The sequence below is a fragment of the Schistocerca americana genome, chromosome X (genome assembly GCF_021461395.2).
Source record: "Schistocerca americana isolate TAMUIC-IGC-003095 chromosome X, iqSchAmer2.1, whole genome shotgun sequence".
Lineage (NCBI taxonomy): Eukaryota > Metazoa > Arthropoda > Insecta > Orthoptera > Acrididae > Schistocerca > Schistocerca americana.
The window spans coordinates 532,677,276-532,698,456 of NC_060130.1; the positions used below are offsets into that span (position 1 = coordinate 532,677,276).

The 21,181-nt window shown below is 38.6% G+C and overlaps 1 protein-coding gene and 1 pseudogene across 3 annotated transcripts in view; both read right to left on the bottom strand.

Moving 5' to 3' along the window:
* Positions 1-6,699: 6,699 nt before the first annotated feature.
* Positions 6,700-11,051, bottom strand: LOC124556126 (annotated as a pseudogene).
* Positions 11,052-11,250: 199 nt separating this feature from the next.
* LOC124556630 (SPRY domain-containing protein 3-like) overlaps positions 11,251-21,181 on the bottom strand; it is a 203,255-nt gene continuing 193,324 nt past the window's right edge. For all 3 annotated transcript variants that reach the window (XM_047130600.1, XM_047130598.1, XM_047130599.1), the window contains exon 7: positions 11,251-11,633. In XM_047130600.1, the coding sequence (XP_046986556.1) occupies positions 11,499-11,633 (135 nt within the window). In that variant the 3' untranslated portion in view covers positions 11,251-11,498. The remainder of the gene's footprint in view (positions 11,634-21,181) is intronic.

Here is a 21,181-nt window from a genome sequence, read left to right on the forward strand (position 1 = left end):
GCCTCCATTCCACTTCGCAACCGCTGGTCAGCGTAACTCACTGCAGTCCAGCTCACACCTGGCTGTAACTTGTGTTCAGAATATAGCACAAAACTAACTTTCCCTCTCCTAAATGGTGGTGCTGCTACAATCCTGACAAGTTTCAACATTCAACCCAAGATGCTGCATGTCATGATCAGATAGGCCATTTACTATTAGTTTTGAGATTTGACTTATTTTCCTAGATTTGTCTATTTGTTTACTGTCAGAGCTTTTCAATAAATCCACACCAAAATCGACCAACAGCAACCAATATTTCCTTTTCTCTCTCTATCTCTGTCTCTGTGAGATGGGGCAACGGATTTTCCAGATTTTTTTTTTTTTTTTTTTTTAATGAAGAGGTTAAAGTTCCCTGAAGGTACTCGGTATATTCTTACTATTCCAAAGGACTTATGAAATGCTACTTCTGTTGCACAAGATTCTAAGTGCTGCTCCGAGAAAAATTTATTGATATAAATGTTCTTTAAATCAAAACAGTTTCTGACAAATGTGGCAACTACTCCTCTTTCCATATTTTCTCTACAGAAGTAAGAAGCTAACTTGAATCCTGTAACGTTTAACATCTCTCTACCAGTGTCACATGATGATCAGAGGGGCAGATTATATCAACTGGTTCGGTCAACTCTGTCTTCAACACAAATATGCTTATCCCAGTCGTCAGATATTCTGATGCAATAAGGATAACTGATTTTGTGCGCTGGCTGAATTACAACTAGATGAACCTAATTTTTCTGTCAATTTTTGAGTACCTCCAGTTTCAATCAGAGGCTGTCTGTATGAACTGTGTGCATTAGATTTGCTTTCTGGCTGCCTGTTTTATGAATGTGAATGTCATTTTCAGCCTGTCTCTGAAAATCTTTTGTTTCTGCCCTTCCTATCCTTAAAAAAACTTGTGTTTTGGTACTTCACCACTTGTGATAGTACCCCCTAAAGTTATTTGCTATTAGCAGAGACAGTTTTCCCTTGCTTGTCCCATTGTGTTAAAGGCCATGCCTAGTATAGTCCCATCTACTTATAGTCAACAAGAACCACAGTGATATGTGACCCCATACCTGATCCAAGAAGCCATTCCACCTACAAATTAACTTTGCTAATAGCGATTAAATGGGGCCAGTCATGGTGCCTCAGAACAGATAAAAGCTCAACACCAGTATGCCTGGTTGCTCACACTCAATTGAATAATTAGGGTCACTATGCTGTTGCCTGCTCCAGCCTCTATCACCTGACCCAGACCTGCATTAGGCTTAAAAACACTTATGACCTGGTAACCTGACCACCAGTTGGCCAAAACCTTTACCATTTGAACTACCTAAGAACAAAGACTACTACTTCTTCTTCTTCTTCTTGCTCTTCCTATTCTTCTCCTTCACAGCTTTTTCTGAATTCTTTCTTTGCAAACACTTCTTGAAAGTTTATATTGTCCTGTCTACTCCTACATCTACTTGTGGTGCATCAGTTTTCAACTGTGACAACAGACCAAACCTGTTTTCCACATTTACAACAACACTGCCAGAGACAGTCCTATTCCTATTTCTTCTATAACCTGTTGTCACTTCCTGCCTCTTTTTCCTTCTCCCCCATTAACCTTTCCGGACCTTGTTTTGTCTTACCTAGTTCCACCAGAAGGGCAGCAATCTTCTCCTTGTTCCACTATCTTCCTATATCTGCAGCAAATACTACACAGCCAATGAGCCTTATTTATGTCCCCGATTCCCATGCTATATTCACCCCATGAAAGACACTGCAACAACCCTCACACCATGCCACAGAAATAATCCTTCAGCAAATCATACACTTCTCACTCATGCCAAACAATCTTTAGCTTTAGTCTAAATTAAACAAGAATAACTTACTATACTACTCAACTAATATTCAAAACTTCCAGATAAATAGAAATGATTAAACCTGCAATGTTTACATGATGAAAGAAAAGTAAACAAAGAACTGAGCCTACATTATATGCACTTTCCTCTTTGGCTACTCACTAGAGAATCAAATGGATAGTGTGTAAGGCTACACTACCAACAGAAACTGTACTTTATTGAAATAATCGTGTAACTTATAGTATACAGTAACATAAACAAAACCTAGTCCAAAATTTGTGCCTATAAAATATTTTCTTTTTCCAAAAAATGTGTAATTAAATGTGAAACCTTCAATTTACACCTTACAACAGGTACTAATTTACTTACGATATAATAGTGCCTTAATTGTTATTACTCAGTTAAATACACATCTTTACAAGAGCTCTGAATGTACACGACTCGATCAACCAAAGATCATTTGGTAGCAGTTGTACCCTCAATTTTTTTCCTACAAGCCATGGATGTCTAAAAGAACAGCAGATGCTACCATATGTGCCCTTACAACTATGTTTGCAATAGAGAGCATTCCCCTTAACTACTTTTACAGATGATGGCCCCCTGTTAACTTCATCTGTGTTCCAACTGTTCCGCCAGCCAAATAGTATTGTATATCTGACCATCACCACTTTTCAATCAGCATCTATTTCTGAGGTGGAGCATTTTCACTATCATTCATTTTGAAAGTGTAAAGTTTAAACTCTAAATGGAACAATAGTCATCGTAAGTTGCACAGTGAATGTAAACCAACAGTGAAACCAATACAGTCCATAAACTAAGCAGGTTTATTATAGTAACAGTGGTAAGACAACTAAGTACTTCATACACACCACAATAGAAGACTGGCCAGCTGGCTGCCTTAGCTCCTTGTGACAGTCACAGCCCATGTGACGTACCATTTCCACCATTGGCAGCAGTTGTCGTAGTGCGCCGCATCATTTCTGCATTGCTATTGATACCTGCTGTTGCTGATTACACAAAACAAGAGTTGTTGAGAATCTTCAACAGGCAGGGGACTTCCATGTAATGTACACAACTGCTCCTATCTATGGCCACAGGTCAGCTAAAATTTTGCATGTGCACAGACCTCACAAACTGTTTGACCTTCTGCACCTGTCCCTGTAAGCCTACAGTGAGTGTTAAAGTATCTGTTACTGTACAGAATCCTATGTCTGGACTTGTACCTTGGGTCAGATCCCAGGGCAGATGCAAGGTATTAGCATTGGTCACAGGGGGGCACCAGCTTTTTGATTAGTGGCCAGACACGAGCATATGTTCAGTAATAGGACTCAGTTTTGGGTACAATAACACACAAAACCTGTGGCTGAATTCAGCCCTAACACAGCCTTTAGCAACCACAACTATAGGCCTATGCAATGGTCTGAACCAGAGACCCACCACCACCACCACCACCACCACCACCACCACCACCACCACCACCACACAGATGGGGATGTCCTCAGAGATAAAGCCTTTAACTATAGACCTACATCTCTAACATCTATCAGTTGTAGAATTTTGGAACACGTATTATGTTCGAGTATAATGACTTTCCTGGAGACTAGAAATTCACTCTGTAGGAATCAGCACGGGTTTCGAAAAAGACGATTGTGTGAAAGCCAGCTCACGCTATTCGACCATGAGACTCAGAGGGCCATAGACACGGGTTCCCAGGTAGATGCCGTGTTTCTTGACTTCCGCAAGGTGTTCGATACAGTTCCCCACAGTCGTTAAATGAACAAAGTAAGAGCATATGGACTATCAGACCAATTGTGTGATTGGATTGAAGAGTTCCTAGATAACAGAACACAGCATGTCATTATCAATGGAGAGAAGTCTTCCAAAGTAAGAGTGATTTCAGGTGTGCCGCAGGGGAGTGTCGTAGGACCGTTGCTATTCACAATATACATAAATGACCTAGTGGATAACATCGGAAGTTCACTGAGGCTTTTTGCGGATGATGCTGTGGTATATCGAGAGGTTGTAACAATGGAAAATTGTACTGAAACGCAGGAGGATCTGCAGCAAATTGACGCATGGTGCAGGGAATGGCAATTGAATCTCAATGTAGACAATTGTAATGTGCTGCGAATACATAGAAAGAAAGAAAGAAAGATCCCTTATTTAGCTACAATATAGCAGGTCAGCAACTGGAAGCGGTTAATTCCATAAATTACCTGTAGCAGGTCAGCAACTGGAAGCGGTTAATTCCATAAATTATCTGGGAGTATGCATTAGGAGTGATTTAAAATGCAATGATCATATAAAGTTGATCGTCGGTAAAGCAGATGCCAGACTGAGATTCATTGGAAGAATCCTAAGGAAATGCAATCCGAAAACAAAGGAAGTAGGTTACAGTATGCTTGTTCGCCCACTGATTGAATATTGCTCAGCAGTGTGGGATCTGTACCAGATAGGGTTGATAGAAGAGATAGAGAAGATCCAACGGAGAGCAGCGCGCATTGTTACAGGATCATTTAGTAATCGTGAAAGTGTTACGGAGATGGTAGATAAACTCCAGTGGAAGACTCTGCAGGAGAGACGCTCAGTAGCTCGGTATGGGCTTTTGTTGAAGTTTCACCAAGGAGTCAAGCAGTATATTGCTCCCTCCTATGTAGACCATGAGGATAAAATCAGAGAGATTAGAGCCCACACAGAGGCATACCGACAATCCTTCTTTCCACGAACAATATGAGACTGGAACAGAAGGGAGAACCGATAATGGTACTCAAGGTACCTTCCGCCACACATCGTCAGATTGCTTGCGGAGTATGGATGTAGATGTAGATATCAAGCAATTCCTGCTACCCACTATATGTAAGCCAAGCCCTGAGCTCTGTCCGCAGCTGGCAGACTGGCCAAAAACATGTGCAATGATATCACTTCTGGTATATCCTGGTGTCAATACAGTGCTGGATCCATTGGTAGATTGCCGAGCACCAACTTCCCCCTTGCCCAGGAGATTCATTTCTGTATGCTGATTAATGGTGAGAGGAATTTAATATCACAGCATATGGACCTAAATAGTAGGTCAAAGACAGACCTGGTGCCAAATCTTAATACTCTGCCAGCCCATAAACAGGGCCATAAGCCCATGACAGATTCATACCTCAAAAATGATAGTGCAGAAATACATGAACAGTGTGCTGTGTCTGCCAAAATGAACTCTATAAAACATGTTTGGGAGCAATTAAAATTCTAGTGTGTCATCACAGTAACCATCCTCATACACTGGGTAACATTGGGAGGGCACTTGTGAGAGTGGACATGCTTGACCAGTAAAATCTCGGTCACCTTATGGACAGGATGGCACAGAGGTCCCTAGTTTATTCCATTGAAGGAGATGGATCAACATAGTTTTTCACAGATGTGCACTTCTGAACAGACTGCATTTATTTTGATCATTGTTTTATTTCGTTTTTATTTCACTGTAGAGTTTCTTCATCATAAACTTGCTCTTTCGTTCCTTGCTCACTTTGACTAAGTCGACATACCTCAGGGAGTATGTAGCTAATGCAAAATGTTTGAGCAATTTATCAACAGTATCCTCCCCAGTTAAGGTTTTTGGTTAACTATGACTGTACTTTTGCTAAATGTGTAGCTCCTGCAGAAGAGATTGTACCCCACCAAAGAGTCTTGTATGTTAGGAATCTGTTGCGGAATATGTTTTGTAATCCTATTATGAGTGCACTCATATTCTAACTTTTCTGAACAATGTACCTAAAGCAGAAAGGGGGAACAGACAACTGGTAGAAGCTAGGACCCCCCCCCCCCCCCCCCCCCCCCAGCACGCACAATTCATTCATTCATTCATTCATTCAAACGTACCTGTTTACTATTATTACAGGTGGGTTTCATTTGGGAATAGAACATTTCCCAATTTTTGAAACAGTTGACCTGTACATTTATGGTCTGCGATTACATGTTACAGGATACTTCAGATTTAATGCATTCTACGACAGTAAATAAATACTATGGAGCTGTGGACAGAATTCTCAAACAGCATTTATTCAGTTAATTTCCAGAGGAAACTAGATTGGAGACAAGATTTAGGACAAGAAAATCAGTCTCAAATCTTTTCTTGGAGGTCCATGTTTATAACGTAACAATGACAAAAGGAATCGCCATATACTGGAGTGTCAAAATAGGGAGTGAGGTCAATTTATATGCCTTTTAAAATCCTGTGAATTAAATAACTCAAAGTAAACCTCGATGTCTACTGGAGCTGTATTCATATGACTAATGGGTTGTCCATGTGGTTGTACGGCTATGGCCAATTGAAGCTCATCCATGGCAGCAGAGTAATGTCAGAAACACTGCCACCTAACAACACAAAGAACCAACCTAAAGCAAAGGTAGTTCTTGGCCACCCGTATACTAAGCCAGTGAAACAGATTAGGAGAATTTCATGACTTACATGAAGAACAGAAGAGGGGCACGGGGAGAAATTTCACCTACGAGAACATTTCATCATAACTTTCCGTCTATTCAGCATACAATTACAAAAGGTCAAATTTTAGGGAAACTATACAACCTGAGGAACAGTTGTCTTTAACACTGAGGTAAGATGCATACACATTTGTCAAAACTGAAAAAAATGCTATACAATACAGTCTTACAATAATAATCCTAAATTGTATTACAAAATAGTTTACAAACAATTTGCAACAATGGAGAACTCATTGTAGTAACTATACATATATTGTACAAGGAACATATAAAATATTTCAATTATGAGCCTGTACTGCTGTTAGCAAAATACGACACGTACGTAGCCGCAGCAGGCATAGGGACAATTTCATTTGTGTGTTAGTAGCATTTTTGTCACTGCATCTTGAAGTGGAGTATTCCTCTTCATGAACTGAAATGCTCCCAGGTGGCAAGTGCCCACAATATTCAGATCGCTTGATGATTGAGGAAATACACTGTAGGATAGGACAGTGGCAGGCACAGCACACAGTTCTTCATCAAGAAGAACATGCAGTTTATGATGAACTACAAGTTTCCTGTGGATAGATATGTTCTTTAAAAAAAGTAGCAGGCTCATTAAAAAAGGTAATCACTGTCCTACTTCAAAGCAGCATTGCTGGCAAAAAAAACTGAGTTTCTTCTTCTGTGTTACAAGAAATGGGTCACCACGTATGTGGGAGTGCTATGTGTTCATTGCGGACATTTCATCTTGATGGGTTCGGTGGAGATTCCATATTATTCATCATAGAGGTTGATCACTGAGGACAATGGGTTGGCTGTGAACTAAGAGTAGACTATCGGGACGTACCTTCAACTAGCAATGACAAAATGCTTGTTGAAGATGCGTATCGTGGGCCAGATGCAAGTTCACTTTCTTGTGACATATGAGACGCAAAATTGTTTTCTAGTTCAAAATCAGCATATGTGATATTGTTATCCTGGAAGGTGAAATGTTCCCATGGAATCTTGTGTGTTAAATAGTGTCCTTCAGAAACAGCGTAGTTTGGAAATGTTGCCATGATGAAACGTCCTTTAGAGGCACTTTGTCTCCACTCCTCCTTTGTATAAATTTGTTGTATTCTCTTCGAGAAACATCTCTTAAGCTATGCCACTTCTTCTTTATCACATAATTAGACAACAGGTTTAAAATATACAAATAATAAAAGTTACCCTGTCATGAATAATATCATCAATGTGTAATAGTGTATTAAAATTCTTTAGTCATGCCATTATTGTGGAGACTTTTGGCTGTTGCATCAGTTGGTGAGGCTGAAACCATATACTTTCCATGCATCTCTAACAGACAACTGAAACAGTGAGCACCATTTTCTGAAGAAATGAACAGGTGTTCAATAGCTTGGTGCTGAAACTGCATAGCTTCAGCGGCACCAAACCCACAAATGTCAACAATATTTAGTGCACCAGGAAGTTGTTAAGTTGTATATGGCACAGTTTGGTCAGGTACCTAGCAAATGGTTCTTCTTTCAAAATACTTCATTTAGAATACTAGATGTTATAGTTGGGAGAGTAGTGAAGGTAACCTCTCACGAAATTTGGGTTAATCTGCACATACTTTTTCTAAAGAAGACAATGTCAGGCCAACAGTAGAAGGTTTTTGGGAGAAATGACAGTTTCCAAATCGTGTGGAATGCATAGACAGCAAGCCTATCAGAATAAAGAATTCCTCACTATTCGTGTAATATGTTTAGAAATTATAAGCAGTTTTTCTGAATTATTTTACAAGCTATAGCAAGGTGGCTACTCACACTAAAAATAGTGAATGCGAGTGTGGGGGAGGGGAGGAGACGGAGCATACCACAATAGGCTGAGCTATATACCAGCAATAAACAGTTTAACTGCAGTTTTTAAACGTCAGTAATTTATATCAAGTATTTAAAATTTGTGACTTATAAAACTCAATAAAATTCAGTTACAGTGCTACATTCAAAACACAAAATGCCCTGAGATTTCCTCGATTATTTTAAAAAGTTTAAGACTGTAATTACCTGAGAATTCCGGGTTATCCACAAGAATCGACACTCTGTGTAGCTGGTCCGAACTATGTTTCCAGCTGTACACACAGGGAAATATAGCGAAGAGAGAGACTGATGTCTTGTTGCATTTTAGCCTTTTTAAGAAACCCGAAAGGTGATATCAATCCGACATAAAAAATCCCAGACGAGCCAAACACTTGAAACCACTATCTTCCCATATACCATAAGAATGACAGTTAACCCTTTGTTGAAGGGTGTGAAATGAAAAATGTTTATAACTTCTTATACAATCTTCCAGAAGACTAATAGCTAATTTAGTGCATCCAATATGCAGGGGTAAGAGAAGTGGATCAAATCACGTATTAATTAGGCAGACGATACATTCGTCTGCTCAGGGATCATCAAAAAAGTTGCCCTTTTGCTGTGCCATATGATGGGTCTTTGCAACAAAAAAGGACACCACATTTTGACGTGTACTCATCCTTTGATTCACTTGCTTCACATATCAGTGGCTTGTTGCATAGTTTCATGTTAAATTGAAAAATGAGGTAATGTCACAACAAAAAGTCATGTTTAAAAAGATGTCACATTTTTCCATTAAACAACACTTAAAATTCACACCATGACATGCTTGCAACATAGTGAGAACACTAGTGCAAAGAATTTTTATGAACTGCTTGCAGAGACATGCAAACTATGATCTGTACTGTATGCAGTCAAAATAGGCATCAACTTCTGGCACACATTACTTTTGTCAATAGAATATTCCGGAAACCTCTACTGCCATGTCAACTGTAATAACACGTAGTTTTATTAACAGTGGAAACTCTGATACAATTTTATCTTCTTACAAATAAAAAAAAATCTAAATTCTAAAATAATAATAAGTTATGTGAAATAACCATGAATTAAAAATCGAAGTCTCCAGAGTATGACACATGAAAAAGTTTGTTTAAAACATGTAATACTAAGGTTCGGTATCAAATTAAATTAAGCAAATTTAACTATGTTTCTGTAATAGAAAGTTGGCTATATACCTAACAAATAATAAATCGCTCTGGTGAAAATGAAATTTGGAGTTCCTGTAAGTACATACAGTTTCTGTAAGTACATATAGTATTTATTACCCAAGTGACTTAAATGAAGGCAAATTAGATTATTTACAGACACTAACTCTTTTCAGAATTATGTTCCCGTTTATTTTTAAAGTTAAATTGATATGACTATCTGTCTGGGATTTCATGTTTAAAGTGTAACTCGCAAAAACATTCTCATAATTTATAAAGAACCTGAAAATGCTTCAGGGTATCGAAAAATTCCATAAAAAATCATGTATTGGCATCCAACACTCTAGAAGTGAAAGTGGTGTCAAACAATTAATATTGTCTAATAGCCTAAATCTTGGTTTGTTGCAAGATGTTGGGCACTACTGAGCTCTTCCAAGGAGGAGGCTACATGCTAAACACTTACCTGACGAGATCATTCTCAGTGTAAGAACGTGGACCAGTGCAAACTACTTTGAACATGAGTCTTTCTAAAGCTTGATAAGTGATAGAATGAGAGTTTGAGACAGTGACTAGTAAATGGAAATTGATCCAAGGAAGTACTAAAATTGGAAAGCCAAGTAATTTTACAGAATACCCACCGCATGTTCAAAATGGCTCTAAGCACTATGCAACTTAACTGCTGAGGTCATCAGTCGCCTAGAACTTAGAACTAATTAAACCTAACTAACCTAAGGACATCACACACATCCATGCCGGAGGCAGGATTCGAACCTGCGACCGTAGCGGTCACTCGGCTCCAGACTGTAGTGCCCAGAACCTCACGGCCACTCCGGCTGGCATACCCACCACATGTACCTGTAATAGTTTTAGTTAAGATGTCATGTATTCAATAAATCTGACCACAACATTTTAGGTTTTTTAATTAATTTTTTTTAATTTTTATTTTTTTTAAATTATTATTTCCACTTACTGTCCATACTCGTGTCCTCTGCATCTTTCAATTGTAGGTTCCTCAATAAGATATAGTACATGTTTTAGTCTATAATTGCTGGTTATTTTGCCTATTTGCTTCCGGTTTTGGTAAACAGTGCTATCGTCAGGCCAATCACTGGCACACAGTAGTCACACCTGCTTCCCAAGGTCTGACAAATATTGACTTCTTGACACACCTACTTGGGAAGCAAGCATGACGACTGTGTGTCACAGGATGGCCTGAGGATGATACTGTGTACCTAAACCAGCAGCCAGTAGGTAAAATAAAAAACTGTAACTATAAACTGAAATGTACATTATTCCTAAAGTGCACTGGTTGCTGTTCCAACTGACAGTAAGTCGAGAATGCCATTGGTAACACCTGGTGTTTCATATTCCACAGTGGCTGGTTCTCATTCATGCAACTGGCAAGCTTCTCTGCGTCTATAGTTGGTAATTAAGTACAAAACACACCCAGATGCAAGCAGGAACTGGTGTTTGCTTGCACCAATTACATCTGACCAATCCCATGTCACTATGATCACTCCATCAGTTGGCTGTGTATGGTCGTATGTGGCCAACACGCTCATGTACAGTGGACATATCCCAGTGTCACTAAATGTCTGGAGATTAGTTGGACAGCCACACATGGTCAACTAGTCTGACAAATATGGTTCCTGTGGATACTCACCTGAAGAGTTTTTCATATGAAAAATCTGATTATAGGACTTAAATACTGTCAACAAACCTTGCAGTGAATCTTCTGTAGAAATGTTCTGTTTTTCAGTTATACTAGATACTGGAGAGTGTGCAGTGGTTTGCTATTAAGATCCTGTGCTTTGCAACTAGCTTAACACAGAGATCACAACAGAAAGTGAAGAAGGAAACAAAATTATAATTGAAGTGTTTTAGTAAAATGTATTTATTTGTCTCCATCTGGAAGACAGTTATAAAATATATGTAAAGGCAGGAAAATACATATACAATTAGCCCGTCTTATAACACAATGGCATTCAGCCACACTGGAAAGAGTATTTCACACTATAACTGCAAATATAAACACATGATCGTTCATTGAGTTCTTAATAAATTCTGCAGCCAGTAACATTTTTATTTATTCCAGAATTACATTTTTCTATTAGTAGGCACCAAAATCAGCCAGTTAGAGGCCTTAGGTCAACTCGTACCTTCTCATCAACACTCAGCATACCAACTGTAGGGAAAAATCCTCCTTTAGGAATTCTGACTTGCCTAATGCCAATTGTTTTGCCATTGCGTGTGAAGAAGACCTAAGAGAGAAAAGGCCCAATTAGAATGTCAGTGAACACAAATAATTTCTTTAACATTCATTTTTAATCATCAAATTAACTCTAATAATGTATTTAGAAGCCCACAAATTATCAAGACAATGTATCATTTACAACTGAGCACTATAATTTGGGCCGAACACATTTGTCATTACGTAACCATTGACAGCTCTCAACCTTATTGATTAAAATTGATTGGTTTCACTGCAAACACGTTGATAAAGACAGCATTCATTGAAAATGGTATAACACAAAAACATATCTTTATTAACAGAGAAGAAAAACTTTATATTTACAACATAAACACACTTGAAAATAAACAACAAATTTGTTTGTATCATGTCTCCTTCCTGCTCTGCAAACCTACGTTATTCATCACTTAATGATATCACTCTATTTCAGGAGTGGCCGGGAATTTAGCTTGCGAGCTGTGCCATCACACGAGTGCTACAGTACTCATCCTGGCTGCTCATTTCCCCCCCCCCCCCCCCCCCCCCCCCCCCTGTCACAGTACAATGTGTAAGCACGAGCAACTGTAAGAGGGGGTAACAGTGAATGTGCCAATTTTAAATGGCAATGCAGCTCCACTGCCTATGACTGGGTTTCGAATTTCACTTTTCTCAGAAACATAGATCACAAACAAAATAAATTTTCAGTATTTATTTTTGGCATGCTGTAGACATAAATATTAGATTATCTCGTACAGTCAGCGTATGGGCGGATCCAGGGACAGATTTTTCAGACTCTGGTTGCCATGTAACACACATATGTTGATTAAAATATTGTACCACTTTTGCAACCTCATTATAGAGACTACTTGAGGAAAACAATGTACACATCATGGACAGTTTTAACATAAAAGGATTTGTCTTTAAAACAGGAATAACACTGCACATCAATTAGTTAGATTTCACACGCAAGGGGGCATTTTCAGCTGAAATGGCAAAGTGTCTCAAACACAGCTCGCAAACAGATGTAAGATTGGTAGTGTCCTCAAAATGTTTAGAAAAGTATCCTTGTAATTCTTTCGGGGCCACAATGAACTTTTCAAACCTCATATTTTCTTTAACACTAGTCAGCTTAGAGAACTGGAATATGTTTGTCAGAATGTGTCCCTTCTACAATGTCATTTTATTTTTTAATACCTCCCCATCAGGTCAGAAATAAGTTGTTTCCGGCCTAGCAATATCTTACTGTGGGCATTGTGCGATCAAGTCCATTTCAAATGCAAGGTCTGTAATCCATTCCAGATATTCTAATTTTTATTATTGCACCCCTTTTCTCCTTCGTAAGTTCAGCATTAGTGGGTTTTAAATTGAAGAATCATTACAGGCATGTTGCTTTACTCAACCAACATACTTTGCAGTAATATATAAACTCCATGTACTCTCCATTCAATTCCACAAAATCTGTTGCAACTGCAAGTGGAATAATGTACGAGACTTCAGACATTTTACTATTCGTACCACCAATTTCTTTGTGCTCCCTACCTGCAAATTTAGCATAGTGTTCTTCATGAACAGAACAATGAATCTCATGTGTCAATCATTGTAATTTTTTGCTCTTTCGCTGCCAAATAAATCTTTAGTTTGTTTCTTTATGGTGTTGTAAGGTCATTTTGCAGCAAATTTGCAGTATCTGTTGATTAAGCAACTACATAATCTGAGAATTCTTGAGTCTCTCTTCAGACATTCCCATTCAGTTTTAAAGGCTTGTGACAATAGATTGCTGCACTGCTTCTTATCATTCACACAGCCACTGGACCTGTGAATGTCCTTCATACCCAGAACAAAGAGTGAAGGGTAAACAGCACTTGCACCACAATTCTGCTGAATTCAAGAGAGTTGTGCCGACCGAAAAATGCCACACTGTAATACAAAATAAAATGTCACAATGTAGTGGATACTTTGGAGGAGGATTGAGCAAAGTCGAGACAGGTCAAGTCTTGGACCATTAGGGTGAAGTTTTAGAGATAGTAGAGGATCCTAAACTGAGTATTTTGAGAGAAGCAACTAATGATCAGATTTTTTTTTTTTTTTTAATTGACATAAACTACTTACAACTATCATCACAACCACCTGAGCTGTAATGATAGTCCTCTACAGTGACTGACAAGGGTGTCTGACAATTGATTTGTGCAGTACATTTAGAATTTGATGGTCCCCATCAGTTGATTTATTTTGCCAAACAAATAAAAAAAAATGAGCTTAATACTACTCTTGAAAGTCTGTTTCACAGTAACTTACCTAACAGTGGACACAGTCATCAGTAATCGCTGTGAAATGTGTCTCAGGGAGTGACCAATTTAAAGGGCTCTTACAATCATTCTCCTTTGGACTCATCAAGACATGGTCTATTTCCTACACTATTCTTGTGCTCTCCAGACTTGTGCTACTCCTTCTCTAATGACATTGTTGTTAAATTTATGTTAAACTCTAACCTCTCCTTTCTCTGTGCAACGCCAGAATAAACGGTACGTAAGGAACACTTTCACTGTTGGAGTGCAATGGAGAAATCATTGTGAAACACCATTCCTCACTCCTGGAACTGGAGAAATTGGAAAGCATGTGCATACTATAGGCAAAATCCAATTGAGGAAATGTAAAAGAACATTTATGTCTTTCAGACAGAATTGGAGGAAGCAATGAAACACACTGAAACTCGAGGAAGGTATAAGGAAGGAGGTTGGGTAGGCACTGGCAGCTGGTAGAAAGGCCAGGTGAAAGACACTGTGAGAATTTTACATTACATCTGCTGTATGGGTTCACTAGAGAAGAGCCCAGGGTGGTAGCAGGAGCAGGAGAAGGAGAAGTATTAGGAAATATACAGCAGACTCCAGCTGTGATATCTGAAACTAGAATCGTGGAAAGAAGAAAGTACTGTTGATGGGTCGTAAACAGAGTTGAGATAAATATCCTTACTTTCAGGAAACTGTAGGGACATAGTACCATGTCATCAGCATTACTTCAAATGAAGGGTTGATCAAGTGGTAGAAGGCAGTGGACCTTCATATAAGGATTTCACAAAAGAGGACGCCAGCAAAAAGTTTGGGCACAAGTGGTGACCTGGAGAAGGCAGCATTGACTTGGAGTGCCTATGTGCACTTTGTTGAGCTGTTTTGGCATCAAGCCTGGGCATGAATTAATTCTTCATCAAAACAAGCAACCACCAAAAAACAAAGTACGATAATTTAAAGCTGACCTTTTGTCTTTAAAAGCACAGTTGTTTGCATTGTAGAACACTAGTGTTGAGATACAGAACTGCAACATGTGTTATCCTCATACAGTAGAATGAGCTCTTCTTGTATGGCTTCTTTTAGGGGTGGGGTTCATGCATTTAAAGCAGAAAAGGAACATAATTTAGCCAAAAATGACTTTCCATAGTTAGTGGTACTAAAGAGTCTGCAATGTATAAATATGACTTTTCACAGTTATCAACACTGAAGAGTTTGAAATATAATGTATTGGGAATGGCAGGGGGTGGAATACGGGGGTAGGAGGGAGGGGGAAGCAGGAGCTGGCAATTAAAAAAAATATCAATAATTCTGTGTGGGTAACAATTTCCTAGTGGTAATACACGCAACCTGTTATTTTTTTATTTGAGTTTATAAAAAACCTCAACTGCCAAAAGCATATTTCTGTTAACTGATGATGTAATACAAAAATTTTATAAACACTGATGAGCCAAAACATTATGACCACCTAGTTAAAAGCATGTTGGTCCACCTATGGAATGCAATGCAGCAGTAATTCTGCATGGCATGATTCAAGAAGTTCTTAGTAGGTTTCCAGAGGTAAGCAGCACCAGATGTCTTTGCACAGGTCATGCAATACCCATAAATTAGGGGCTTGTGGTGTGTGGGTGCAGAGCTGGGGTCCAATAGCCCCGGATATGTACCACCAGGTTCAGATGACACAAATCTGGTGGCCAAGACATCAATGTGAGTTCCCTAGCATGCTCCTCAGAACACTGTGGCGTGATTCTCGCCTAGTGAGAGGAACAATTATCCTGCTGCATCTGTGAGGTGCATGTTTTTAGCAGCCATCCATCTGGATGATGGTGTATCCAGACACAAACCATCTATCTGATGTAAAAAGAAATGTGTTTCATCCGACCAGGGGAAATGTTTCCGCTGATCAACTGTCCAGTCTCAGTGATCCACATGCCCTCTGTAATCATAACTGACGATGGCATCATTACAGCTACAAGAAAATGCATGTTTTTTTTTCCCCCCACCAGTTGTAGTTGTGATGATGGAATGAAAATACCTCAGGAATTGTAAAGCAACTGCGGACAATATTGCCACACAAATGAAGAATTTAACAGAGTAATGAATTTTGTGACAGTGATTTCGCTGTCTTGCTTTAGAATCTATCTACTTATATTATTGTTAGCTTTGGGTAGTATCAATATCATGCTCTCCTGTGAATCACTCATGATGCTACCTTGAATGACAGCATACGGGAAAATGCACTTTCCTGTCCTCCATTATGACACTTAAGCAGTGAGGTAACTGTTAGAGCCATTTTGTACAACTATGATTACTTCTTGTAGAGTCATAAAAAGATACAAAAAACCATGGACCTTTTGAAATATTCTAAACGTTAATACGGGTATGGCTCAAAAATCAAATAATTATAATAGACAAAAAAAAAATGTAAATTTTATGATACATATGATTGTAGAATATCAAGTAATGTATGCTGTTCTGACATTTTCACCAGTTCCATAAGAGATTGTACTACATAAGCAGATGTCATTGAGTCTAAGCGTTAATATGTCTTCAGCTGTGGCGGGGTATTTGCAGGTAGAGAGCATTATTTGTTAACTGTAACAGACGGTTGCACTACTAACTCCATTCAGGCAAGAGAGACAAAGTAACTGGTTACTGCAGTACACACAATCTCACTATCACACAAGTGACAGTTACTGTTGTTATGTTCAGCAGCCATCAAAAATTCAGAATTTCATTCTAGTTATCTCCTTTTGGTGTAGGACTGAAAACTGTGGTAAGGATAGCTGGATCAATCAAAGACTACACAGGATTTGGAGCTTTGTGGATCTACTTGTATAATTTTTTTTCCCTTGAACTAGAGTAAGAAATGGAAAAAGGTAAAAAAGTAGGGCAAGTCAATAAAGAATAAGAATAACTCAGGCAGTATAACTAAAGTGGTGAAGTACTTTGTGAGATGAGTGGGGTCAAATGGTGAAGATACGAAACATGAAATGCATATACACATACACTTGACAAATGTTGCCACTATGTTATGGGGAAAATTGACTACAAAAAACGGGTTGGTCTACCAGGTGTACAAGTGTGAAATGTGTATTTCAGACAACAGATGTCGCACCACTGCAGTTAAATTTGGCACAGGACCATTTTTTTGTGTCATCAACAACTGTCAGACGTACAGTGATAAATTGGAAACGTGTGTGCATAGTGTTCTGTTACTGAGTTCAATATGTCGAAATCTATACCGAACAAAGAGCATTCACAGACAGCATTAATTTTTTGTTTTCACTTGAAGAAAACTGCTGCTGAATCATACCAATTACTTCAAGAAGCTTATGGTGAACATGCTCAATCGCAAGATACGTGCCAACAATGGTTTCAGTATTTCTAAAGTGGTGACTTCGATGTTGCAGAGAAGGAACATGGAAAACTGCCAAAAAAATATGAAGATGTGGAATTGGAAGCATTACTGAAAGAAGATGATTTGCAAACACAAAAACAACTCACCAAGCAATTCAGTGTTAGTCAAAAAGCTGCTTCCAATTGGTGAAAAAAAGAGGGGGAAATTCAAGAGACCGGTAGGTGCATACCACATGAGTTGAATAACAGGCAAATGGAAAAGAGCAAAAACACCTGAGATTTTGCTTGCTCGGTACAAAAGGAAGTCATTTTTGCATTGTACAGTTACAGGGAGTGAATTGTGGATTTAGTTTGAGAATGCCATGCACAAAAAAATCATGGGTAGACCCAGGCCCACCAATCACATCGAGCGCAAGATCAATCGCTTTGGCAAACAGATGATGCTCTGTGTCTGGTGGAACCAGAGGGGTCCGGTTTATTATGAGCTGTTAAAACCTAGGGAAATGGTTCATACTACATGTTACCAACAACAATGACTGATGGGAACTGTTTGCTGCTTGAAAAAAGGTCACAATACCGAAAGAGGCAACATAAAGTCATTTTCCTTCATGACAGTGCTCCTCCACATACAGCAAAACCGGTTCATGACACACTGGAAACATACAGCTGGCAACTTCTAGCCCATGTGGCTTACTCACCAGACTTGGCTCCTGATTACTACTTGTTTGCATTGATGGGTCATGCATTTGCTGAGCAGCACTTTGGCTTGTACGAATATGTGAAAAAATGGCTTGATGAATGGTTCGCAGCAAAAGCAGAAAATTTTTACTGGCGTGGTATTCACAAACTGCCCGAAAGATGGGAAAAATGCATAACAAATGATGGAGCATAATTTGAATAAAGTATTATTCCTCTGAGTTTAACATGTTTTTTTTTGGATGAAACAATCTGCATTTCATACTTGTGCACCTGGTACAATGAAACAACTGACTTTGAAGAGGTTTTTATACAACAAATCACTTTTTAGTGTTTCAATTTATTATCTATTTTCATGCATTTATTTATTCACATTTTTATTCTAGCCAAGATAGATCCTGAAGTACTGTCACAGTACATATAAACAAATGGGTTCTACAGATGCTATACAGAACTGCTGATCACAATCAATAATACTGTCACCACTAAAATGGAATACCACTGAATATATCTAGCAAGAATCTTAAACCTTTCCTATGGTAGTCCATTCACTATGTTGTATGATAGCCTGCAAATGCAGCAATTCTTGGCACATGCTTCAGTATGGGAGAGCCGGTCTCATTTTCATTCCCCATCTCCCATGGCCATTGATGACAAGCAGCTCAATCAATACATTTTAAACAGCAAGTCTGCCAGGTAAGCCTGGAAATCACCTAGTTCGGAAGCACAAGAGAAGATCAAGGTTGTTCGGTTGTTCTTTGGGTGCTGTGGAATGCCCTGCACTGGTCACTGGAGTTAATTACTTAACACTATCCAACATAAATGTATTCAACAAAAACAGTGTTCTGTCTCTGTATACTTGACACTTACATTTCTATAAGGCATATCTTTATGCAGCAAAATGATGTCCCTATATTTTGTCAAAAAGAAACACTGGTTGTCTTTCCATCTTCTGAATTGAAGGCTACATGATAATCACTTTTCAGTTATCCACGGCAATTCTGAGAAGACCAGAAGTGATTTTGAAAGCTTTTCTAGATGATTGGTTGCAGAAAGTTTGTCAATATTGACAGCTACATTGTGTCAAGTGCTTGCAAACCTGTGTGTGTGTGTGTGTGTGTGTGTGTGTGTGTGTGTGTGTGTGTGTGTGTAAAAACCATGGTGATATGTATCTTATTCAAATTGCTTTGTGAATAAAATGTCATTTCCAGTTTTTACTGACTGACCCGCCTTCACGTAAGGTATGAACAGAGCCTTACTGAGGATATTCCCATAGGATCATAAGGTGTGCATATGATATAGGATAAAATAACATAAACAAAGTGGAATGCAAGGAAGGAAAACCCTCAGAGGTGTTTTGTTTGTATTTTATTTCTAATTACTACTTCTCATCACACTCATACCCGTTCTCCTACCAAGTTACATGAGCAGTCACTTGTGAATAGTTCAAATGGCTCTAAGCACTATGGGAGTTAACATCTGATGTCATCAGTCCCCTAGACTTAGAACTACTTAAACCTAATTAACCTAAGGACATCACACACATCCATGCCCGAGGCAGGATTTGAACCTGCGACCGCAGCAGCAGCAGCAGCAGCAGCAGCAGCAGCAGCAGCAGCGCAGTTCCGGACTGAAGCACCTAGAACTGCTCGATCACAGCGGCCAGCACTTGTGAATACACTGAACTAACATACAAGAGGAATAATGACAACATACTCACCCAGCCATCCTCACTTAGTTTTGTTCACAGTTGCCCCCCCCCCCCCCCCCATTTAAAAAAAAAATTAAAAAAAAATTGGTTAAGAACAAAAATGTCATGGTTCCTTGAAAAGAACACAGCCAATTTCCTTCTCCCTTCTTCTTCTGTCCAGTCTTATGTTCCGTATATAACAACATCATCAACAGAACGTTACATCTTAATCTTTGTCACCTCCATGGGGTGCTGACCCTTCCTAGAATGGACTGGTCACTTTTAGGTTTTGCATCTGGTAGACAGTCTTCCCAGAAATGGATATCATGACGATTGTACTCAAGTATATACCCACATACTATGTTGTGAAGAAGCTAAGAAAGGTAGAATGTTATGTAAAGGGTCAAGAGAATAAGCCAAGATAAGAGCCAGATGAGAACCAAGTTGTCAGAAAAAAAGCAGCAAAGCTTAAGAGTGGGCCATGGAATACCATTAGGCAGGAACTGCAGTACAGAAAAGAAGGGTTATTGCAATGGCTTGGAGCACTATGCTTGTCATGCATGTATCCATGAAAGAGTCTTGAATGGTGGAGGGATGATGTGATAAGGCTACAAATGTAAGAGAACAGTGAGGCTGCACAGCCAACCTACATAACTTTACAACACAAAAAGAAGATATTTACCAACTTAAACCCATATTTGAAAACTGCATATTACTTTACATAAAACACCAAATGATAATCAGATTCTAGTCATATTTTGGAAAATATACCATATTTGAAAACTGCATATTACTTTACATAAACACCAAATGATAATAAGATTCTAGTTATATTTTGGAAAATATACTAACTGTAAATAACTCCTGGAAAAAATACCAACTGTTATGCTCAGCTCAGTGTTTCACCATTACACAGCATCACTTGTAAAAAATATAATATAAAAACTTATTTACACTGCCAGAAAATGTTGGTTTATCTTAGATACAGGTTTCTATAATGAAATTGTAATTCATAAAATGTATCACTACTTGAAACTCCATTTTGCATTTCATCAGTTCTTGGTGCATATTTGCTTCTTGGAGAACAAAAGGATCAGTCATCAATGACACAAGATATATCAAAACTGCAATCACAATATACAAAGGCAGCAAACGCATGCTCACTAAAAACATTTTTTCACATGACCATAATAATAAGCTGAGACGAAATGAAACTTACTACTTGACAAGCTAAAGACAACAGAGATGTCTGAAAGCTATAAAAATCGATATCTCACATCCACAGCACAAGACAATGGCCTTTGAATTTCCTTTGATGCTCATGGCACAGATATATGTGGTACTCAAAGTGTTACAAATCCACTGATGAAAAGGTCATTATCCTGAGTACAAATTCAGAATGGAGAACAATGAGGAAGAAGATGTATTGCATCCTTTTAAAGGAACTGTCCCATTATTTGCCTTATGTGATTAAGGAAATTAACAGAAAGCCTAACTGGTTGAACAGGTATTTGAGTCACACACCTTATAACCGTACAATTATCGACACCC